We start from the raw sequence: 21646 nt of genomic DNA, 5'->3' as shown, positions 1-21646 counted from the left end.
TGCCTTGGCTCTGAGCCTCACGCCCCCACCTTTCCCGGGCCTGCCCATGCACCCCCCCCCTCAGGACCTAGCACCTGTTCCTCTCCCACTCATTCCCCAGGAGAAACTTGGGGACCACAATGCCCCCCCCCCCTCCCCATCCCAAAGCTCAGGAATGACTCTGTGCTGCACCCTCGCCTCTGGTGGGTGTGTGTGGGGGGGGGGGGCTTGTGTCAGTTTTGGAGCTTATTTAAAGGTCTTTTTTTGGGGGGGGCTCCTGGAGGTTTAGCTCAGTCGAGTCCGTATCTCCCCTTTATCCCACCTTCTTCCCTCCCTTTCGCTCCCCCATCAGTGATGTGCCTTAAAGAGGGTCCGAACTACCCGCCGCCTCGGTGGGGTTCTCACAGGACTCGCCTCGCTGAGCCGGGGGCCCTTTTCTCTGCTCGGCACGGAGATCTCTGCGGTGAGGAGCGCGGCACCGGATCTCAGTGGGGTTTCGGTGACGGTGAGGCCCGGCTGCTGGCTCCTTGGGCAGAGGCCAGAACCAACTTGTCGGCCGACACGAAGATGCAGCCGGCAAAAGGCCCCGTTTTGCTTTCGTGGCCCGGAGCGGAGCCGGGGAACCGTCGCGGGTCCCAGTGGCTGAACGGCAGGTTCGGGTCTTATACGGCAGGATGCACCGTGCGCGTGTCGGACCGATCGATATCCCACCTGGTCTCTGGTGGAGGGGTGTTAGGGCGGCTTTTCCCTCTCCTTTTCGACAGTGTCTGGCTCGGGGTGGCGGTAGGGATACGGCTAATGGGACCGATTGCAGCAGGCGTCGGCGACTCCTTGAGGGTGCCTGGAATTGGGCACAGCAGCCAGGGTGCGTCCCGGAGCCCCGGCCCCGCACCATGGACGTCCTGGAGACGGACGCCCGCTACCCCACGAAATTTGTGGCTGATGTAAGGAGGGGGGAACTGAGGCACGAAGTGGGGCCAAGCAGGAGGTAGACCCTTGGTGTCCTGGGACCCATTTCCCTTCCCCCCACCCTGCTCTGAGCCATTAGGCTCCCCTCCCCTCCCAGAGCCGGGGATAGAACCCAGGAGTCCTGGTTGCCTGATGGATTCCTGATGAACGCACCGATGAATCGCCCGCCCGCCACGCACACCGTTCACGTTGTTCGCAGCGCGCGCTTTCGAGATCTGACGGGCTCACAACTGAAACTCGCTCTCAGAACCCAAGGAAGGCTTGGAAAGTTTCGACAATGCCAAGCCAGGAGAGGAGGCCGACGCTGAATGTCGGCGCTGCACCCGAGGTGGGATTAAGCGTGAATCGTTATAAGCGCCCAGCTCTAACTCTCGATTCAAATGAAACGTTTTCTTCGGGGAGCAGAGAGCAAGCGAGGAGAGCTTGGGTTGTGAGTTCTGGTTTAGGTCAGCAGCAAACCGCATTGAGAAGCCGAAGTTGAAGCTTTAATTGGCTGGTTGCTTCCCCCGCCCCGTCTTTCCCTCCAGCAAAATCAACCCCAGGAAAATTATTCATCTTTTTGTTTTCATTGATTTTCTCCCAGTTTGGGTGTGGTGGTGATAAACAACCCTGATCAATTCCCAGGGGAAATGAAACAAAAGAAACACTGAAAACCAAGGGCCAGACCCACATCCAGCTGTTCCACGGAGCTGGCTAAGTCCCCACGCCCAACCCTAGAGACAGCTGCATCCCAGCACCAGGGAAGGGGTCCCCATATAACCAGCCCTCATGCCCCATCCCAGAGGGACTGTGTCTATGCCCTGGGTGAGGGGTCCCCATGTAACCACCCCACGTTCCCCAGGCTAGAAGTAAGGCCCCCATCTTGATTCAGGGCGGGAGGGAGCCCGCCATGCCCAGCATGAGGGGGGCCCTGATCTCACTTGAGGATTGTGGGGTGAGGTGCCCTGCCTGGCCTGCTGGTGGGGGAGAGGGGCCACTCTCAGTCAAGGTCTCTGGATGCTGCTGTTATGGAAATATTTGGCAGCAGCTTTGAGTATGAAAATGTAAATTGATTTCTCCTGATGCCAGCACCAACCTGTAACAGATAGCGTTCATAGAATATCAGGGTTGGAAGGGACCTCAGGAGGTCATTTAGTCCAACCCCCTGCTCAAAAGCAGGACCGATCCCCAATTAAATCATCCCAGCCAGGGCTTTGTCAAGCCTGACCTTAAAAACTTCTAAGGAAGGAGATTCTACCACCTCCCTAGGTAACGCATTTCCGTGTTTCACCACCCTCCTAGTGAAAAAGTTTTTCCTAATATCCAAACTAAACCTCCCCCACTGCAACTTGAGACCATTACTCCTTGTACTGTCCTCTGCTACCACTGAGAACAGGCTAGAGTCATCCTCTTTGGACCCCCCTTTAAGGTAACTGAAAGCAGCTATCAAATCCCCCCTTATTCTTCTCTTCTGAAGACTAAACATCCCCAGTTCCCTCAGCCTCTCCTCATAACTCATGTGTTCCAGACCCCTAATCATTTTTGTTGCCCTTCGCTGGACTCTCTCCAATTTATCCACATCCTTCTTGTAGTGTGGGGCCCAAAACTGGACACAGTACTCCAGATGAGGCCTCACCAGTGTCGAATAGAGGGGGACGATCACGTCCCTCGATCTGCTCGCTATGCCCCTACTTATACATCCCAAAATGCCATTGGCCTTCTTGGCAACAAGGGCCCACTGCTGACTCATATCCAGCTTCTCGTCCACTGTCACCCCTAGGTCCTTTTCCGCAGAACTGCTGCCTAGCCACTCGGTCCCTGGTCTGTAGCGGTGCATTGGATTCTTCCATCCTAAGTGCAGGACCCTGCACTTGTCCTTATTGAACCTCATCAGATTTCTTTTGGCCCAATCCTCCAATTTGTCTAGGTCCTTCTGTATCCTATCCCTCCCCTCCAGCATTTCTACCACTCCTCCCAGTTTAGTGTCGTCTGCAAACTTGCTGAGGGTGCAATCCACACCATCCTCCAGATCATTTATGAAGATACTGAACAAAACCGGCCCCAGGACCTACCCCTGGGGCACTCCACTTGACACCGGCTGCCAACTAGACATGGAGCCATTGATCACTACCCGTTGAGCCCGACAATCTAGCCAGCTTTCTACCCACCTTATAGTGCATTCATCCAGCCCATACTTCCTTAACTTGCTGACAAGAATACTGTGGGAGACCGTGTCAAAAGCTTTGCTAAAGTCAAGGAACAACACATCCACCCGGGGGGGACTCTCGGGGGACAGAGTGGTGGGGCTGGGAGCCAGGACTCGTGGGTTCTCCCTCAGCTCTGGGAGGGCAGTGGAGTCTAGTGGTTAGAGCAGGGGGGTTGGAAGCCAGGACTCTTAGGTTCTCCCCCAGCTCTGGGAGGGGAGAGGGGTCTAGTGGTTGGGGGGGGGGGCTAGGAGCCAGGACGCCTAGATTCCCCCCCCCGGCTCTGGGGTCTCATGCTCTCTCTGCCTGTCCCCTGCCAGTGCCTGCCCCAGTGATGATCCTCACCCTCAAGGCTCATTCGAACAGCTCCCTGACCCTGGCTGGGTGAAGCCTTCTGTGTCCTGGGCCCACAACTATAGCTACAGCATCCGCATCTGGGCCCCCCTCCCCAGGGGCAGGCGAGTGCAGGGAGAGACCCTGCCGGCGTCTCCAGTGGCCCTGTCTCCATCATGGGGCTCTCAGCGGGACAGAATTACATTGTATCACCTTTCCCCTCTAGGGGGCGCTGGCTCCCGTCTGGCCCCAGGACGGGGACTGGCTGGCTTAGGGGGGCAGGTAAGGGGCCATGAGACCTTTCCCCTCTAGGGGGCGCCGGCTCCCATCCGGCCCCAGGGCAGGGACTGGCTGGCTCAGGAGGGTGGGGAACGGGGTGTGGGGCCTTTCCCCTCTAGGGGGCGCCAGCCCTGATCTGGCCCTAATCTGCTGTTATCAATAATTTTTGGTTATTAGCCATAGCTGGTTTCGAATCATTGCTAATTGCTTAGTTCTATGAACGTAATTAACAGTGAACTGCTAAGGATCACTGGTTTCACCTAACTGTTAATTACTCACATGTCCATAATTAATGGTTAAATGTTAGTAATGGAAATATATTAATCTTTTGCAAGAGGTGCTAATTAACCACCTCTCGTTAATCACAATCACAGATACTGGATTGCTAAAGTGCCACTGGGCTAAACAACAAAGTAAGAGAAGCTGTGAGAGGCAAAAAGGCATCCTTTAAAAAGTGGAAGTTAAATCCTAGTGAGGAAAATAGAAAGGAGCGTAAACTCTGGCAAATGAAGTGTAAAAATATAATTAGGAAGGCCAGAAAGAATGTGAAGAACAGCTAGCCAAAGACTCAGAAAGTCAGAGCAGGAAGCTGCTAAACAACCAGTGGAGCCACTGGATGATCAAGATGCTAAGGGAGCACTCAAGGACGATAAGGCCATTGTGGAGAAACTAAATGAATTCTTTGCATCCTTCACGGCTGAGGATGGGAGGGAGATTCCCAAACCCGAGCCATTCTTTTTAGGTGACAAATCTGAGGAACTGCCCCAGATTGAGGTGTCATTAGAGGAGGTTTTGGAAAAAATTGATATCTTAAACAGCAATAAGTTACCAGGACCAGATGGGATTCACCCCAGAGTCCTGCAGGAACTCAAAGGTGGAATTGCAGGACTTCTAACGCTCGTCTGTAACCTGTCATTTAAATCAGCGTCTGTACCAGATGACTGGAGGGTAGCTAATGGGATGTCAATTTTTAAAAAGGGCTCCAGAGGTGATCCTGGCAATTACAGGCCGGTGAGCTTGACCTCGGGACCGAGCAAGCTGGCCGAAATGATAGCAAAGAACAGAACGATCAGACACATGGGTGAACATAATTTGTTAAGGAAGAATCAAAATGGTTTTCGTAAAGGGAAACCACCCCTCACCAATCTACTAGAATTCTTTGAGGGGTCAACAAGCATGTGGACAAGGGCGAGAGCACCGGGCCGGTGAAGCTGTGACATATGGTATAGAGTGGGAAGCCGGGGGTGCCGCAGGTCGGGAGTGAGGGGCACCAGCAGAGCTAGGGGGAGCCCGGGGCTGGGCTAGCAGGGGCTGCGGGGCAGGAGTGAGGGGCACTGGCAGGGCTGGGGGGAGCCTAGGTTTGGGATAGCCCCCCTGTGTCTCCCAGGGGCATCAGGGTCAGGCCCGACCGCCAGGGGAGAGACCCCCCTGCTGGGCCCTGCTGTAGCTCAGCGCCCCCTGTTGGCCCCCCACCCACCCCCGTTCTAACCCTGTTGATTTCTGGCCTCTGATGGATGAGGAGAGTGGGTGAATTCTCCTGTTGCCAAGGCAACAAAGTATCAACTCCAAGAGTTGCTATGACGCTGGGTGATTTCCCCATCTTGTTCCCATGGCGCCGGCGTTGCCCTGGTGCGACTCACGCCAGATAATCTGGACTTCTTCCAGTCCCATCTCCGGGAGGGGAGTGGGGTCTAGTGGTTAGAGCAGGGGGGCTGGGAGCCAGGACTCCTGGGTTCTCTCCCTGGTGTTGGGAGGGGAGTGCGATCTAGTGGCTAGAGACGGGGGGCAGGGGCTGGGAGCCAGGACGCCTGGGTTCTCTCCCCGTCTCAGGCAGGGAAGTGGGGTCTAGGGGGCTGGGCAGGGCTGGGAGCCGGGACAGGTGGCTTTGCAATGCCGAAGGCCAAAGTTTCCCTTCTCTCCTGCAGGGGGCAGCATCGCCCCTTCCCCGGCCCCCACATGCGCTAGGTTTGTTTACTTGCTTCACAAGGCCCCTGCTCCGCCCCCGCACACAGGGCGAAGGGGGAGGGGCGAGTCCTCTCCCATCACCGCTGCAGGCATCTCATAGTGTAGAAGGGTAAACCCAGGTACACACACGTGTGTGTCCCTGGCGCCCCCTGCTGGTGGGGCCGGGCCCTGCGCTGTGTGTGCGTCCCTGGCGCCCCCTGCAGGAGGGGCCGGGCCCTGCGCTGTGTGCGTCCCTGGCGCCCCCTGCTGGAGGGGCCGGGCCCTGCGCTGTGTGTGTCCCTGGCGCCCCCTGCAGGAGGGGCCGAGCCCTGCGCTGTGTGTGTCCCTGGTGCCCCCTGCAGGAGGGGCCGAGCCCTGCGCTGTGTGTGTGTCCCTGGTGCCCCCTGCAGGAGGGGCCGAGCCCTGCGCTGTGTGTGTGTCCCTGGTGCCCCCTGCTGGAGGGGCCGGGCCCTGCGCTCTGTGTGTGTGTGTCCCTGGCGCCCCCTGCTGGAGGGGCCGGGCCCTGCGCTCTGTGTGTGTGTGTCCCTGGCGCCCCCTGCTGGAGGGGCCGGGCCCTGCGCTGTGTGTGTGTCCCTGGCGCCCCCTGCTGGAGGGGCCGGGCCCTGCGCTGTGTGTGTGTCCCTGGCGCCCCCTGCTGGAGGGGCCGGGCCCTGCGCTGTGTGTGTGTCCCTGGCGCCCCCTGCTGGAGGGGCCGGGCCCTGCGCTGTGTGTGCGTCCCTGGCGCCCCCTGCTGGAGGGGCCGGGCCCTGCGCTGTGTGTGCGTCCCTGGCGCCCCCTGCTGGAGGGGCCGGGCCCTGCGCTGTGTGTGTTCCTCAACACCCCTCCCCCGCCGCCCCAATTGCTGATCAGGATAAACCATTCCAGCCTGGGGATCCTAACCCAGAGCCCCCTCTTTCCTCACCCCCCCTCCACTGCGATGGGAGATCCTCCTCAGCCCCCCTCCCTGCAACGGGAGACCCCCCCAGCCCCACCCCCTCCCTGCGATGGGAGACCCCCAGCCCCAGCCCCCCTCCCTGCAATAAGAGAGCCCCCTCCCCTCCCAGCCTGCGACGGAAGAGCCCCTCCCTTCCCAGGGATGGCAGAGTCCCCTCCCCCTCCCTGCCTGCCACGGAGGAGCCCCTCCCCCTCCTGTCCCCACCCCCTGCCCCACCCAGCCGCCGTTCAGCACCGCTGGGCGGACAGCTCCGAGCCCCGCTCCGGCCGCCCGGCGCCGGCCCCCCGCCGCGACGGAGGGAGACGGTAGGAGCCCCCCCCCCCCCCCGTCCCCCGATGGGAGCAGCCGGCGCTGAGGACTCGGGGGACCGGGAGCTGAGGGGGGCGGCGGGGGGGAACAAAGCCGGGGGGCGGGGAGCGGCTGAAGGGTCCGATCGCGGCTGGGGGAGGGGGGGGCTGGCCGTGGCGCGGGGCCGGGTCCCAGCTGGGTCCATCGGTGTCACTCTGGAGTGACACCCGTTTACACTGGCTGAGGATCTGTCCCTAGAATCGCCCCCTGTGTCTTGATGGGCAAATTCGCTCCATAGAGGGCCAGAGGCTCAGCTGGTCTAAAGAGGTGTCACTCCAGAGTGACTCTGAATCACGCCAGCTGGGGGTCTGGCCCCACTGATCCAATGGAGCTGCAGCCACTGGCCCAGCTGAGGGTCTGGCCCCACTGATCCAATGGAGCTGTGCCACTGGCCCAACTGGGGGTTGGCCCCATAACCCCCAATGGAAATACAGCGGATAGACCCAGCTGGGGATCTGGCCCCACTGGCCCCAAAGGAGCTGTAGCCACTGGGTCCTGGCCCCCTTGGGGAGCGCTGAGGAGCTGATGGATAGAGGGGAGCTCATGGCCCTGGGTGAGGTAGGGTGGGACCTGGGGGGCGAGGAGGGGGCAGGGTCCGGGAGGGGGCTGGGCTGGGCTGGAAGAGGAGCGGTGCTGGGAATTCGGAGGATCGATATTTCAGAGCTGTCGGCTCCCATCTTTTGCGTGTCTCACGGGACCCCGGGCGCCAGAGGGTCCAGCCCAGAGCCAGGTTCTTGGCCGGCTCCGCAGCTGAGTCACGGCAGCTGGGGCTGGGGAGGAGCCCATCTCTTGCCCTGATGCCCCAAGCGGGGCACCCGCTGACCCCCAGGGCCAGGCAGAGGCCGGCGCAGATGGGCGCGGTCCACAAGGTTGGGTCCAACTTAACAGGTGAAACCATATCCCCAGCCGCAGGCCGGGGGCCCGTGGAGCCATCCCAGGTCAGGCCAGCTTGGGGTCCTGGCCCCATTGATCCAGTGACGCTGTGGTCAGTGGGGGCTGTCCAGTGCTCAAAGCACATGCCCTGTAGCACAGACCCCGTGTGTGGTCTGGTGCGTGGGGGGAGGGTTGGAAGCCAGGACACCTGGGTTCTCTTCCTGGCTCTGAGAGGGGAGTGGGGTCGAGTGGTTAGAGCAGGGGGGCTGGGAGCCAGGACTCCTGGGTTCTCTCCCTGGTCTGGGAGGGGAGTGGGGTCTGGGGTGGGGGAAGCTGGGAACCAGGACTCCTGGGTTCTCTCCCTGGTCTGGGAGGGAAGTGGGGTCTACTGGTTAGAGCGGGGTTGGGGGGAGCTGGGAATACGGACTCCTGGGTTCTGTCCCCAGCTCACTTCCCCCCTGGCTGGGCCCCGATCTTGCGGTGTGTTGGGTTTCATTGCTGGGGCGGGGTGGGGTGGGGGCGGGGGCTGTTGTGGTGCAGAAGGGCCCAGCTGTTGTGGATCCTCCGGCCTCAGGGCACGCGGGGGGGGGACAGGGGGGAGGCGGAAACACACGTACTCAGAGAGTCAGAACTGGAAAACCGCACACACAGGCAGGGACACGTGCACCCGCCCTGCCTCCCTGGCCCTGGGCTCCCCCCAGCCCCGCCGGTGTCCCTCACTCCCGACCCGCAGCCCCCTGCCAGCCCGGCCCTGGGCTCCCCCCATACATAGCTTTTCTCCTGTCGCCAGCCCCAGGGGAACCCTCTGCAGGGTGGGGGCTCAGTTCTTCTCTCCTATTCAGCCATATCTCCCCCTTTGCTGAGGCTGTGGGTTAGTGCCCCTCGGAGGTTGTTGTGGGGTAATAGGGGCCCCGGCCCCACAGCGGACGGGGCTCAAGCCCAACAAACTCATTTCAATGCCGTGGAAAGTGGTAGCGGGGGAGAGAGGTTGGTTGACTCAGAGAACCCACCTCCCAGACCCAGGGAGAGAACCCAGATGTCCTGGCTCTCAGCCCCCGCCCCCCAGCTCTAACCACTAGACCCCACTCCCCTCCCAGACCCAGGGAGAGAACCCAGGAGTCGTGATACACTGTGTCACTCTGCCGACACTGCCCAACATGTAATTAAAGTGATGTGGTTCCCCCAGCCCCATAGAGGGTGGGGACGCGTGTTTGGGGCTTAGTGTTCGGGGCTGGGGTTTGTCTGTTGGCCTCAAGGGGCTGATTCAATCCCTTCTTCCTGCTTGTGTGCTCTGCCCTTCCCCAGATACACAGGGTTATTGCCCCTCATCAGCGCCAGCGCCCCCTAGAGGGGACAGGCCCCGTGCCCCAGCCCCCACCCCCCTGAGCCAGCCAGTCCCTGCCCTGGGGCCAGATGGGAGCTGGTGCCCCCTAGAGAGTCAGGCCCCATGCCCCATGGCTCCTTCCAGGGTGGTGTTTTCCGGTGGTTGCTCTGGTTGACAAAGGCCTGGGCTGACAGGGGCTGGCGGGGAGGGGGGGGCGGGGGGGGGAGCTGTCACCCAGCTCAGCACAAGTGGGCGTCAGGGCCCGGGGCAGCGAGGTTGCGTGAGAGAGAGAGAGCGAGCGCGAGCCGGCCGGCGCTGGGGTGAGCAATCACAGGGGTGGAGGGGCCCATGGGTCTGCTCCGGGGCAGGGGCTGGATACCGCGCTAGATGGGCCCGTGGGTTTGCGCCGGGGGTGGGGATGGGGGTCTCTCGTGTTACCCTGTGTCTGTCTATGTCCAGGCACCTGGGTTTGTGCTTAAAGCACTCGACTGGGAGCCAGAACGTCTGGATGCTAGCCCCGGGACCCCCCCCAACCCCCCACCCTGATGAGATCGGAGCCCCGTCGCACCGGGCACTGCCCATGCCCCCCCGCAGCTGGAGCCAGGCCCTGCCAGCCCAGGGGAGCTCACAGCCTAAATCAAGAGTTGCTGGTGCTTTCAATGCCATGGGGAAACTGAGGCCCAGGGCGGAGCTGAGCCATGCCCAGACCCGCAGAGGAGGGGTGTGGAACTGAAGCCAGGCGTCCCGTGTGCCTGGCAGAGGTGGTGAGGCCCTGCTCGGGCCGGGGGAGGTGAAGGCTCCAGCCCCTGATGCCCGCCCCACAACGTGCCTCACGGCTCGCTCCCTGCCCGGTGCTGGGTCAATCCTGCTGGTTGGGGGGGTGGTTAATCCACTCGGCTCCATCTGTGAGTTGGGGGGGGGGATTAGCGAGCAGGGCCGGCCCCTGGCACTTTAACGGGCGCTAATGGGATCAGAGCCCAGGGGGAGGGGGCAGGAGAGAGAGAAATTCCCCATCAGCCAGGCCCCGGCACAGCCGGCCCCCGACATTCCCCGTCTGTCTGTTCCCCCCTTCTAGCCAGCCCCCCTCTCAGCCTCTAGCTATCGAGCCATCCCAACGCCCCCTCTGTCCGGCCAGCCGGCCCCAGTCCCTAGCTAGCCACCCCTCTGCCCCTCCCCGGGCACCACCCCGTCTGTCTGGCCGCTGTCCCATCTCTGGGAGGGGAGTGGGATCCAGTGGTTAGAGCAGTGGGGGGCCGGGAGCCAGGACTCCTGGGTTCCATCCCCATCTCTGGGAAGAGAGGTGGGGTCCAGTAGTTAGAGCAGGGGGGGCCGAGAGCCAGGACTCCTGGGTTCTATCCCCAAATCTGGGAGGGCAAGGGATGGGGGGGTCCAGTGGTTAGAGCAGTGGGGGGCCGAGAGCCAGGACTCCTGGGTTCCATCCCCATCTCTGGGAGGGGAGGGGAGGAGGGGGTCCAGCGGTTAGAGCAGTGGGGGGCCGGGAGCCAGGACTCCTGGGTTCCATCCCCATCTCTGGGAGGGGAGGGGAGGGGGGGGTCCAGTGGTTAGAGCAGTGGGGGGCCAAGAGCCAGGACTCCTGGGTTCTATCCCCAACTCTGAGAGGGGAGTGGGGTCCAGCGGTTAGAGCAGTGGGGGGCCGGGAGCCAGGACTCCTGGGTTCCATCCCCATCTCTGGGAAGAGAGGTGGGGTCCAGTAGTTAGAGCAGGGGGGGCCGAGAGCCAGGACTCCTGGGTTCTATCCCCAAATCTGGGAGGGCAGGGGAGGGGGGGGTCCAGTGGTTAGAGCAGTGGGGGGCCGAGAGCCAGGACTCCTGGGTTCCATCCCCATCTCTGGGAGGGGAGTGGGGTCCAGCGGTTAGAGCAGTGGGGGGCCGAGAGCCAGGACTCCTGGGTTCTATCCCCATCTCTGGGAGGGGAGGGGGGGGTCCAGTGGTTAGAGCAGTGTGGGGCTGAGAGCCAGGACTCCTGGGTTCTATCCCCAACTCTGAGAGGGGAGTGGGGTCCAGCGGTTAGAGCAGTGGGGGGCTGGGAGCCAGGACCCCTGGGTTCGATTCCTCACCCCGTGGAGTGCTGGGCGGTGAGCCAGGCCAGGCCAGGGTGCAAAGGCAGTTTGCCAGCGGGGAGCAAGGCAAGTTTGCCGGGGTGGCCCCGGCCCGTTGCACAGGGGATGGAGGGTCCTGCCAGGGAGAGGAACAGCGGGGAGGTGCGGGGAGCCAGGACTCAGTTTGATTGATTGCCCAGTTTGATCGTCCTCTTGTGTGGGCCGGGCGGGGGTGGGGGCTGGTCGCACGTTGAGGGTGATTTTTTTCAAACTCATCAAGCTGATGCGACCTATTTCCTGGATTCCCGACCTCGCCCCCGGGGTTAACGCCGGCGGTAACTTACAGGCACCTTGCAGGGGCTAAAAGATAAACACCTATAAGACCGATATCTATCCTGAGCAAAACTGACCCACAGGTGACCCAGGCTTCTGCTCTGCCAGCGTCCCACATACCCCCCCTCGCTGGGGGTACCCCCTCACCAAGGATCCCTAGGCTCTGCCCTGCCACAGCTCCGCTCTCTGATTTGGTGGCAGTAGTGGGATCCTGCAGTGCCTACCCCAGAAGCCAGGGGGAGACTGCCTGGGAGGGGGTGGTATCTCCTCCTGTACAGACAGAGCCCCCTGCAGGGAAGGGTCAATGGGGACCCCCCCCAACAGCAATGGGGCTGGTAGTTAACACCCCAGCAAGATGTATGGGGCACTTGGGACAATTCACACCTCTCTGAGCAATAGGTCCAGGCCCTTGGTGGACTCAGGCGGGGGGTCGGGGCCCTCTGGCCCAGTGATGATCGGACGACCCGGATCTGTGCCCTCCCTTCCCCCAGGTGCAAAGATGAATGCAGCTCGGCGATCGGCCATGCTGGCCTCGGAGGTGACCGCGCCGCCCAGCCAGCCGGCCCTGAACGCCACCGAGACGCCCAGCAAGGAGAACGTCTTCTCCGACATGAAGGACAAGTTCATGAACAAGCTCAGCAAGCTGCCAAGTGAGTGCTTGGGGGGGATCCCCTCCCTGTAGCCCCGTGCCCCACCCCAGAGGCAGTCGCATCTCAGCACTGGGCCAGAGCCCACCCCAGAGGGGCTGCATCCCAGTGCCGGGCGAGGGGTAACCAGCCCCCCGCGTCCTGCCCCAGAGGGGCCCCGTCTCACTCCCGCTCTGTCCCTGCCGCAGTCCCGCCCTGGGCCGTGGCCACCATCCTGATCGTGGCGGCTCTTCTTCTGCTCTGCTGCTGCTTCTGCGCCTGCAAGAAATGCGGGAAGAAGAAGAAGGGGAAGAAGGCGAAGGAGAAAGCGAAGGCGCAGATCAACCTGAAGGAGGTGAAGGAGCTGGGCCAGAGCTACATCGACAAGGTGAGACCCCTTCTAGGGGGCGCCAGCTCCCACCCGGCCCCAGGGCGGGCACTGGCTGGCTCAGGGGGGCGGGGAATGGGGCCCGGGGCCTGTCCCCTCTAGGGGGCGCCGGCTCCCACCCGGCCCCAGGGCGGGCACTGGCTGGCTCAGGGGGGCGGGGAATGGGGCCCGGGGCCTGTCCCCTCTAGGGGGCGCCGGCTCCCACCTGGCCCCAGGGCGGGCACTGGCTGGCTCAGGGGGTGGGGAAGTGGGCTTGGGGCCTTCCCTGCTAGGGGGAGCTGGCCCCCACCAGGGTGAGAGGCTGGCGGGGGGGCCTCAGTTTGGGACTCAGCTGCTACTGAGCTGCTTATCTCCTAAGCCTCCCAGATGCCTAAGCCCTTGGCCCCTGAGGCAGCAGCCTCTGACCTTGGGGGCTGCCTGGACGCTCCGCCGAGGGGTGGGGTAGTTGTGTGTGGGATTGGGGGAGGGTAGAGGGAAGCTATTTTGGGTCATGGTTGTATAAGTGATGTGTGTCTGTCTCTCCCTGGCACCCCCTGCTGGAGGGGCCGGGCCCTGCGCTGCGTGTGCGTCCCTGGCGCCCCCTGCTGGAGGGGCCGGGCCCTGCGCTGTGTCTGTCTGTCCCTGGCGCCCCCTGCTGGAGGGGCCGGGCCCTGCGCTGTGTGTGCGTCCCTGGCGCCCCCTGCTGGAGGGGCCGGGCCCTGCGCTGTGTGTGTGTCCCTGGCGCCCCCTGCTGGAGGGGCCGGGCCCTGCGCTGTGTCTGTCTCTCCCTGGCACCCCCTGCTGGTGGGGCCGGGCCCTGCGCTGTATCTGTCTCTCCCTGGCACCCCCTGCTGGTGGGACCGGGCCCTGCGCTGTGTCTGTCTGTCCCTGGCGCCCCCTGCTGGAGGGGCCGGGCCCTGCGCTGTGTGTGCGTCCCTGGCGCCCCCTGCTGGAGGGGCCGGGCCCTGCGCTGTGTCTGTCTGTCCCTGGTGCCCCCTGCTGGAGGGACCGGGCCCTGCGCTGTGTGTGTGTCCCTGGTGCCCCCTGCTGGAGGGGCCGGGCCCTGCGCTGTGTGTGTGTCCCTGGCGCCCCCTGCTGGAGGGGCCGGGCCCTGCGCTGTGTCTGTCTGTCCCTGGTGCCCCCTGCTGGAGGGGCCGGGCCCTGCGCTGTGTCTGTCTGTCCCTGGCGCCCCCTGCTGGAGGGGCCGGGCCCTGCGCTGTGTGTGTCCCTGGCGCCCCCTGCTGGAGGGGCCGGGCCCTGCGCTGTGTGTGTGTCCCTGGAGCCCCCTACAGGAGGGGCCGGGCCCTGCGCTGTGTGTGTCCCTGGCGCCCCCTGCTGGAGGGGCCGGGCCCCGCGCTGTGTGTGTGTCCCTGGCGCCCCCTGCTGGAGGGGCCGGGCCCCACGCTGTGTGTGTGTCCCTGGCGCCCCCTGCTGGAGGGGCCGGGCCCCACGCTGTGTGTGTGTCCCTGGCGCCCCCTGCTGGAGGGGCCGGGCCCTGCGCTGTGTGTGTGTCCCTGGCGCCCCCTGCTGGAGGGGCCGGGCCCCGCGCTGTGTGTGTGTCCCTGGCGCCCCCTGCTGGAGGGGCCGGGCCCTGCGCTGTGTGTGTGTCCCTGGCGCCCCCTGCTGGAGGGGCCGGGCCCCGCGCTGTGTGTGTGTCCCTGGCGCCCCCTGCTGGAGGGACCGGGCCCTGCGCTGTGTGTGTCCCTGGCGCCCCCTGCTGGAGGGGCCGGGCCCTGCGCTGTGTGTGTGTCCCTGGCGCCCCCTGCTGGAGGGGCCGGGCCCTGCGCTGTGTGTGTCCCTGGCGCCCCCTGCTGGAGGGGCCGGGCCCTGCGCTGTGTGTGCGTCCCTGGCGCCCCCTGCTGGAGGGGCCGGGCCCTGCGCTGTGTGTGTCCCTGGCGCCCCCTGCTGGAGGGGCCGGGCCCTGCGCTGTGTCTGTCTGTCCCTGGTGCCCCCTGCTGGAGGGGCCGGGCCCTGCGCTGTGTGTGTGTCCCTGGTGCCCCCTGCTGGAGGGGCCGGGCCCTGCGCTGCGTGTGCGTCCCTGGCGCCCCCTGCTGGAGGGGCCGGGCGCTGCATGTGTAACTGAGGTGCTGGCTGAACTCAGGGTCTCTCTCTCACTCCCTCTCCCCGCCCCAGGTGCAGCCTGACATTGAGGACCTGGACCCAGCGCTGCTGCCCGAGCCAAAGGACGAGAAGCCCCAGGAGAAGCTGGGCAAGCTGCAGTACTCGCTGGACTACGACTTCCAGAACGGGCAGGTGCGGGCACCCACGTGGCCTGCCATGGGACCCAGGCATCCAGGCTCATATCCCTCCCAATTCCAACCTAGGAAAAAACCCTCCCTGCCCAGAGCTGGGAATGGAACATAGGAGTCCTGGCTCCCAGCCCCCCCTGCTCTAACCACTAGACCCCACTCCCCTCCCAGAGCCGGGGAGAGAACCCAGGAGTCCTGGCTCCCAGCCCCCCCTGCTCTAACCACTAGACCCCACTCCCCTCCCAGAGCCCGGGAGAGAACCCAGGAGTCCTGGCTCCCAGCCCCCCCTGCTCTAACCACTAGACCCCACTCCCCTCCCAGAGCCCGGGAGAGAACCCAGGAGTCCTGCGTCCTCTGTGTGGGGCACTGCTGTGGGGGAAGCTCACAGGGCGGCTGACCCCCGGTGTCAGACTGGAACTTTTCCCTTTCACCCTGTCCCAGCTGGTGGTGGGCATCATCCAGGCAGCCGACCTGCCGGCGCTGGACATCGGGGGCACGTCCGACCCCTACGTCAAAGTATTCCTGCTCCCTGAGAAGAAGAAAAAACACGAGACCAAAGTGCATCGGAAAACCCTGAACCCCACGTTCAACGAGACCTTCATCTTCAAGGTAACACCCCTCACTCCTGACCCACAGCCCCCTCCCTGCCCCCCAGCTCTGCCGGTGCCCCTCCCCGACTCGCAGCCCCCTCCGTGCCCCCCAGCTCTGCCGGTGCCCCTCACTCCCGACTCGCAGCCCCCTCCGTGCCCCCCAGCTCTGCCGGTGTCCCTCCCCGACTCGCAGCCCCCTCCGTGCCCCCCAGCTCTGCCGGTGCCCCTCACTCCCGACTCGCAGCCCCCTCCGTGCCCCCCAGCTCTGCCGGTGTCCCTCACTCCCAACCCGCAGCCCCCTCCGTGCCCGCCAGCTCTGCCGGTGCCCCTCACTCCCGACTCGCAGCCCCCTCCATGCCCCCCAGCTCTGCCGGTGCCCCTCCCCGACTCGCAGCCCCCTCCGTGCCCCCCAGCTCTGCCGGTGCCCCTCACTCCCGACTCGCAGCCCCCTCCGTGCCCCCCAGCTCTGCCGGTGTCCCTCACTCCCAGTCTCTCCCCCCGCGCACCCAGATCCCCTACGTGGAGCTGGGCGGGCGGACCCTGGTCATGGCCGTCTACGACTTCGACCGGTTCTCCAAGCATGATGCCATCGGGGAGCTGCGGGTGCCCATGAGCAGCCTGGACCTAGCCCAGCCCATCGAGGCGTGGCGGGACCTGCAGTCCGCGGAGCAGGAGGAGGTGAGGCCCCACCCGCGGGCCCTGTCGCCTGGCAACCCCGCCTTTGGGGGTGCATCCCAGCAGGCGGGGGGGGGGTTCCCTGGGGGGGAGGGGGGCCTGGGGGTTGGAATTCCCTGGGAGAGGAGGTGGCTTGGGATTCTCTGGGAGGGGAGGGGAACCTGGGGGATGGGATTCCCGGTGGGGAGGGGGGTTGGGATTTTCTGGGGGGCTCTGGTGGCTTGGGATTCTCTGGGAGGGGAGGGGAGGCTGGGGGTTGGGATTCCTGGGGGGGGGAAGTCTGGAGGGGATGAGATTCCCAGGGGGAGGGGGACTCTAGGGGATGGAAATGTGGGGGGAGGGGGGGCTCTGGGGAATGTGATTCTGTGTGGGAGGGGCACTCTAGGGGATGGGATTCCCAGGGTGGGAGGGGGGTTCTGGGGGATGGGATTCTGGCAGGGAGGGGGTCTCTGGGTGAGGGGATTCCCAGGAGGGAGGGGGTGTCTGCGGGAGGGGATTCCCTGGGAGAGGAAGGGTTCTGGGGGATGGGATGCCTGTAGGGGAAGGGGGGTTTTGGGGGTTGGGATTCCCTGGGGGGAGAGGGCATTGTGGGATGGGAGTCCCTGGGGGGAGGGGGCCCTGGGGGATGGGATTTGGGGGGGGGAATTGTTGGCTAATGCGGGAGAGGGGGGTCCCTAGAGCTAGGATTCCTGGGGAGGGGAAGCTGCAGTCCAGCCCTCCCAGTCTGACTGTGCCCCCCCTCCCCGTGCCACACAGCAGGAGAAGTTGGGGGACGTCTGCTTCTCCTTGCGCTACGTCCCCACGGCTGGGAAGCTCACGGTCATTGTGCTGGAAGCCAAGAACCTGAAGAAGATGGATGTGGGGGGGCTGTCAGGTGAGACAATGCTGCAAGCTTCCTCCCTGCAGTGCCCCAGCTGGGGACCCCGGTGCTGCGAGCTTCCTCCCAGCAGAGCCCCAGCCAGGGCCCTAGTGCTGTGAGCTTCCTCCCTGCAGTGCTCCAGCTGGGGACCCAGTCGCTGTGAGCTTCCTCCCCATAGTGGTCCAGCCGGGGACCCTGGCGCTGTGAGCTTCCTCCCCGCAGTGACCCAGGCCGGGACCCTGGGACTGCAAACTTCCTGGCAGCAGTGCCCCAGCCAAGGTCCTGTCTCTGCCCCGAGTGGGTCAGGCTCATACCTGGATGTCCAGGGGGTTGAGCTCCATTGACACCCTGGCCTTGGGGCTCAGCAAACTTACAGGGGTGCTTGAACCTGCAGGAGCCAGGAATTGTGGGATAGCTACCTCACTGATCACCTGACTGGTCCAGCTTGGGGGCAGGGCAGGGGGTTGCTCTTCAGACCCAGGTGGGGCGTGGGGTCTCTGTTCTGAAGTGTCTCCCGCCCCCACCCTCCAGATCCCTACGTGAAAATCCACCTGATGCAGGGAGGAAAGCGGCTAAAGAAGAAGAAAACGACCATTAAGAAAAATACCCTGAACCCCTATTATAACGAGTCCTTCAGCTTTGAGGTTCCCTTTGAGCAGATCCAGGTGAGTCCCCCCCACCCTCAAACTCCAAGCCAGCCAGTTCCTGTCCTGGGGCCAGATGGGAGCTGGTGCCCCCAAGACGGCAAAGGCCCTGGGCCCCATTCCCCACCCCCTTGAACCAGCCAGTCCCTGTTCTGGGGCCGGATGGGAGCCGGCTCCCCCTAGATGGGAGATGGCACCCCCTTCTCTCACCAGCTTGATGTGGATATTACTGGTGTGGGGGAAGATCACAACACTGGGGGGATCCCCAGCTGGGGGCACTGCTGCAGGGAAGCTTGCAGCACAGCACGGGAAATCCCTGGCTAATGGCACCGCTGCCCGGGAAAGTTCATGGCCCTGGCCAACCCCCAGCTGGGGCATCGCAGTGGGTGAGCTCACTGTGCCACCTCTCCTCCCCCGGCAGAAAGTCCAGGTTGTTCTCACCGTCCTGGATTACGACAAGTTGGGGAAGAACGAGGCCATTGGGAAGGTCTTCGTGGGCTGCAATGCCACGGGCACGGAGCTGCGTCACTGGTCCGACATGCTGGCCAATCCCCGGCGCCCCATCGCCCAGTGGCACACCCTGCAGACGGAAGAGGAGGTGGACATGGTCATCGGCATGAAGACCTCCTGATGCCCCCTCTTCCCCCCCGATCCTGGCCTAGCTGGCGGGCAGTCGTCCCATCTCCCGTCCTGAGTGAGTGGGAACGTGTGGGTGAGGCGCCTCTGGAGAATGCGTGTGTGGGGTCGCCTGTGAGCCTGTTTCCTCTTTCAGAGCTGTTCCTGTTGAAACATCTTCGAGAAAACCTTCTGTTTCTGATCCGCCGTGTGAACCGTGAGGTTTACGTTGTGTCAAGAAGCTGGTGAGACGTCTACTATAGGGTTACTATAGGGTTACTATGGAGTTACCATAGGTTTACTATGAGGTTACTGCGGGGTTACAATATGACTGCAGTAGGTTTACCCATCATGTTGTGCCACCTCATTTGAAAACTGGGTCTTGTGTGTAAACCTATTGTAAATCTGTTTACTAATGGCTTACAACAGGTTTACTTTAGGGCTACCATAACTTTGCACAGGTGGATGTCATAGTGTGGTGACACATTTAAAAGTTAGGCCTCATGTAAATCTCTTGTAAATCTGTAGAGGAGGCATCCTAAAGATTTCCACCTTTGGATCTTGCAAGTCTCCTGTATGAAACTATTGTAGCTGTGTTGACTACGGGTTTACAATATACTTATATACTTGGATGCTATAGTGCAGTGCCATCTTTGAAAATTAAGCTTAATGTGTAACCCTATTGTAGATTTGATTCCTGTATGTTTACTAATGGTTTACAACAGATTCACTCAATGGTTACACTTAGCTTCACATGCTTGGATATTATGGTAGGGTGCCATATTTTAAAACTGGGCTTCATGTGTAATCCTGTTGTAATTCTAGCTTTACTACAGATTGGCTCCAGGTTCATTTACAGCTTTACAAAGTGTTTATTATAGGCTTACAAGATATTTACTACGGGTTTCACACAGGTATACTTTGGGTTTACTACAGGTTCATGACAAGTTTACTATAGATTTTTTGTGGTCTTATGATATGTCTAATATAGGTTTACAACAGGTTTACAGAGGGCTTATAACAGGTTTACTATTACTTTAAATTTTACTGTACATGATTTACTCTAGTACATTATTACTACATTTTACTGTAGGCTTACAATGGGTTTACAACAGGTTCACTAGAGACTTATGATAGGTTCACTATGGCTTTACTATTAGTTTACAAACATGTTTATTATGGGTTTACAGCAAGTTTACTATTAGTTTACAAACATGGGTTTACAACAAGTTCACGATGGGTTTACAACAGGTTCATTGTTGTTTTACAAACATGTTTACTATAGGCTTGCAACAGGTTTGCTATATGTTTACTATTGGCTTACAATGAGTTTACTGTGGTTTAGAACAGGTTCACTACAGATGTACCAGATGTTTACAACAAGCTTACTATTGGTTTACAAACATATTTTCTACAGTCTTACGACAGGTTTTCTATATGATTACTACAGGCTTGCAGTGACTTTACCATGGGTTTACAATAGGTTCACTATAGACTTACATGTTTACAATAGGTTTGCAACAGATTCACTGTGGGTTTAAAACAGGGTCACTATGGGTTTACAGCAGGTATACTATTGGTTTACAAACATGTTTATTATAGGCTTACAACAGGTTGACAACAAGTGTACATGAGGGCCAACATTCAAATACACATTCCTTGCTCATATCGTCCCTCCTCTGGCTGCCTCATGGTGCACATTGGACAATCGGTCCTCGAGCATTTAAATCTATTGCAAACTTTACACATGAGACCCAGCCTCCAAATGCAGGCCCCTTTCAATGGAAGCCCCAAAATAGGACCATCCCTTGAAGGCACCAGCATCGGAGAGCTCAGCTCCTGTTTTCCCAGTGCCCGGTGGGATTATTACCTGGCTCAGTTTAATTCACCTCCGTTGATGTTTTGTTTTGGGTTGTTTTCTGCTTAGCTTGTGCCAATGAAATCAGGCTGATCCGATTCCCCACCTGGTTCCTGTTGTACCAAACCTTGCTGCTGTTCATCGCTACTCACGCTTTTTAGCTAATTAACGTCCTTGAGGGGGGGACTCGGTATGATCATCCCTGGCTCTGGGAAGGTTAGAGCAGGGCAGCCTGGGAGCCAGGACTCCTGGGTTCTCTCCCTGACTCTGGGAGGGGAGTGGGGTCTAGTGGTTAGAGCAGGGGGGACCTGGAGTCAGGACTCCTGGGTCCTATTCACCATCTGACCTCTGGCAAGCCAATTCCTCTTCATACACTCCTAAAACTGGGCTAACACCCCAGTCTGAAGCCCTCAGACACAAGGCTGCAAAGTATTAATACAATGACCTCTTGGCTTTCGCTACCCAGAGCTCTCCTGCTCAACCATGGAGCCACTTTTCTCCTCATGCCCCGTCTGGCTCCATTTCGGTTCACTGGGAGCTTGGCTGTATTTTGTTACTAATTGCTTCCTCCAGCTATTTAGTTCCCGAAGCAGAATCTCCCGTTCCTGCCCTGTCCAGGGATTTCTGTTCCCAGCAAAATGAGCTCAAGAAGAAGGACACCTCACCAGGCCAAGAATGGTCAAGTGTAGGGGGTGGTGGCCATTTTGTTTCTCGTGTTGACCACGATAGGATGTTTGGTACTATCCTCTGATTGTAGAATTAGCACCCCTTGGGGACTAAAAAATGCCTTCCATCCCCGCTATTTAAATCTTATCCCCTCTGTCTCCTCTCTCTGGTCCCAAATTTTAGTGACAGGCATGACTGGAGGCGTGATTGTGTCCTAATTCCATTGGCTGAGCCCTCGTTAGCTGGCTAACTCTCCATCACCTTCCCTCCCCCACCCCCACTCCCAGTCTCAACTTTTAGCCATAAGCAAAGTGAAGAATACGAGGACCTCTGCTCAAGATGGCCTTCATCAAGATGGACGGAGACGTTAAATTACTTCCACTGACCAGTACCTTGTGTCTCTCCGTCTCTCTTTATCCCCCGGCCCCAACTTCTAGCAAAAAACAGAGAGATTATCAAGAGGGTGGCCATCTGAGTTGATGGCCACCATCCAGGATGGTGGCCACTCAAGATGGGGATGGTCATTCATGAAGATGGCCATGCCACATGATGGCGAACTGTGAGGCAATGCTAAATACTAGTCTCCCCAATCTCCTTTCCACCCTAAGTCCCAACTTCTAGCAACAACTGGTGTGTAAATGCCCGGCGCAAGATGGCCTCTGCCAAGCGTTGGAGAGATGCTGTGTCCTCCGTGAACCCCTTGTTCATGGTTCAAGACGACCTCCCCACCTCCGTAACAATGAGTGTGCCAAGAATTAAATGACCACCACCATGCTGTGGCAGACACACTGTAGGATAACGGCAGACGGGATCGTGTACAGGCCAAAGAGGACCATTGTAACCTATGACGTGGGTGGATTCTACCCCCACCCTCCCATTTTGAGGAACCTCCCCGCTCTCACCCCTTAGCGGTGCTGT

At 61.0% G+C, this 21646-nt stretch overlaps 1 protein-coding gene across 1 annotated transcript; it reads left to right on the top strand.

Moving 5' to 3' along the window:
* Window positions 1-872: 872 nt before the first annotated feature.
* On the top strand, window positions 873-18220 carry SYT5 (synaptotagmin 5). Its single transcript, XM_077840198.1, has 10 exons — window positions 873-923; window positions 1204-1276; window positions 12071-12229; window positions 12415-12593; window positions 14706-14825; window positions 15263-15430; window positions 15922-16089; window positions 16843-16960; window positions 17477-17610; window positions 18011-18220. Exons 1-10 carry the CDS (start codon window positions 873-875, stop codon window positions 18218-18220), a joined length of 1380 nt encoding a protein of 459 aa, XP_077696324.1.
* The last annotated feature ends 3426 nt before the right edge of the window (window positions 18221-21646 follow it).

The sequence above is a fragment of the Eretmochelys imbricata genome, chromosome 23 (assembly GCF_965152235.1).
Source record: "Eretmochelys imbricata isolate rEreImb1 chromosome 23, rEreImb1.hap1, whole genome shotgun sequence".
Classification (NCBI taxonomy): Eukaryota; Metazoa; Chordata; order Testudines; family Cheloniidae; genus Eretmochelys; species Eretmochelys imbricata.
The sequence above is the reverse complement of the archived record's forward strand: the minus strand, read 5'-3'. Positions and strand labels throughout refer to the sequence as shown.

What these genes read in the sequence shown, in the direction of transcription:
- SYT5 (XM_077840198.1), top strand. Translation starts at nt 873, where the DNA reads ATGGACGTCCTGGAGACGGACGCCCGCTACCCCACGAAATTTGTGGCT. An exon ending in ACGACTTCCAGAACGGGCAG is followed by an intron (nt 14,826 to 15,262) that starts GTGCGGGCACCC and finishes ACCCTGTCCCAG; the next exon opens with CTGGTGGTGGGCATCATCCA. An exon ending in AGTCCGCGGAGCAGGAGGAG is followed by an intron (nt 16,090 to 16,842) that starts GTGAGGCCCCAC and finishes CGTGCCACACAG; the next exon opens with CAGGAGAAGTTGGGGGACGT.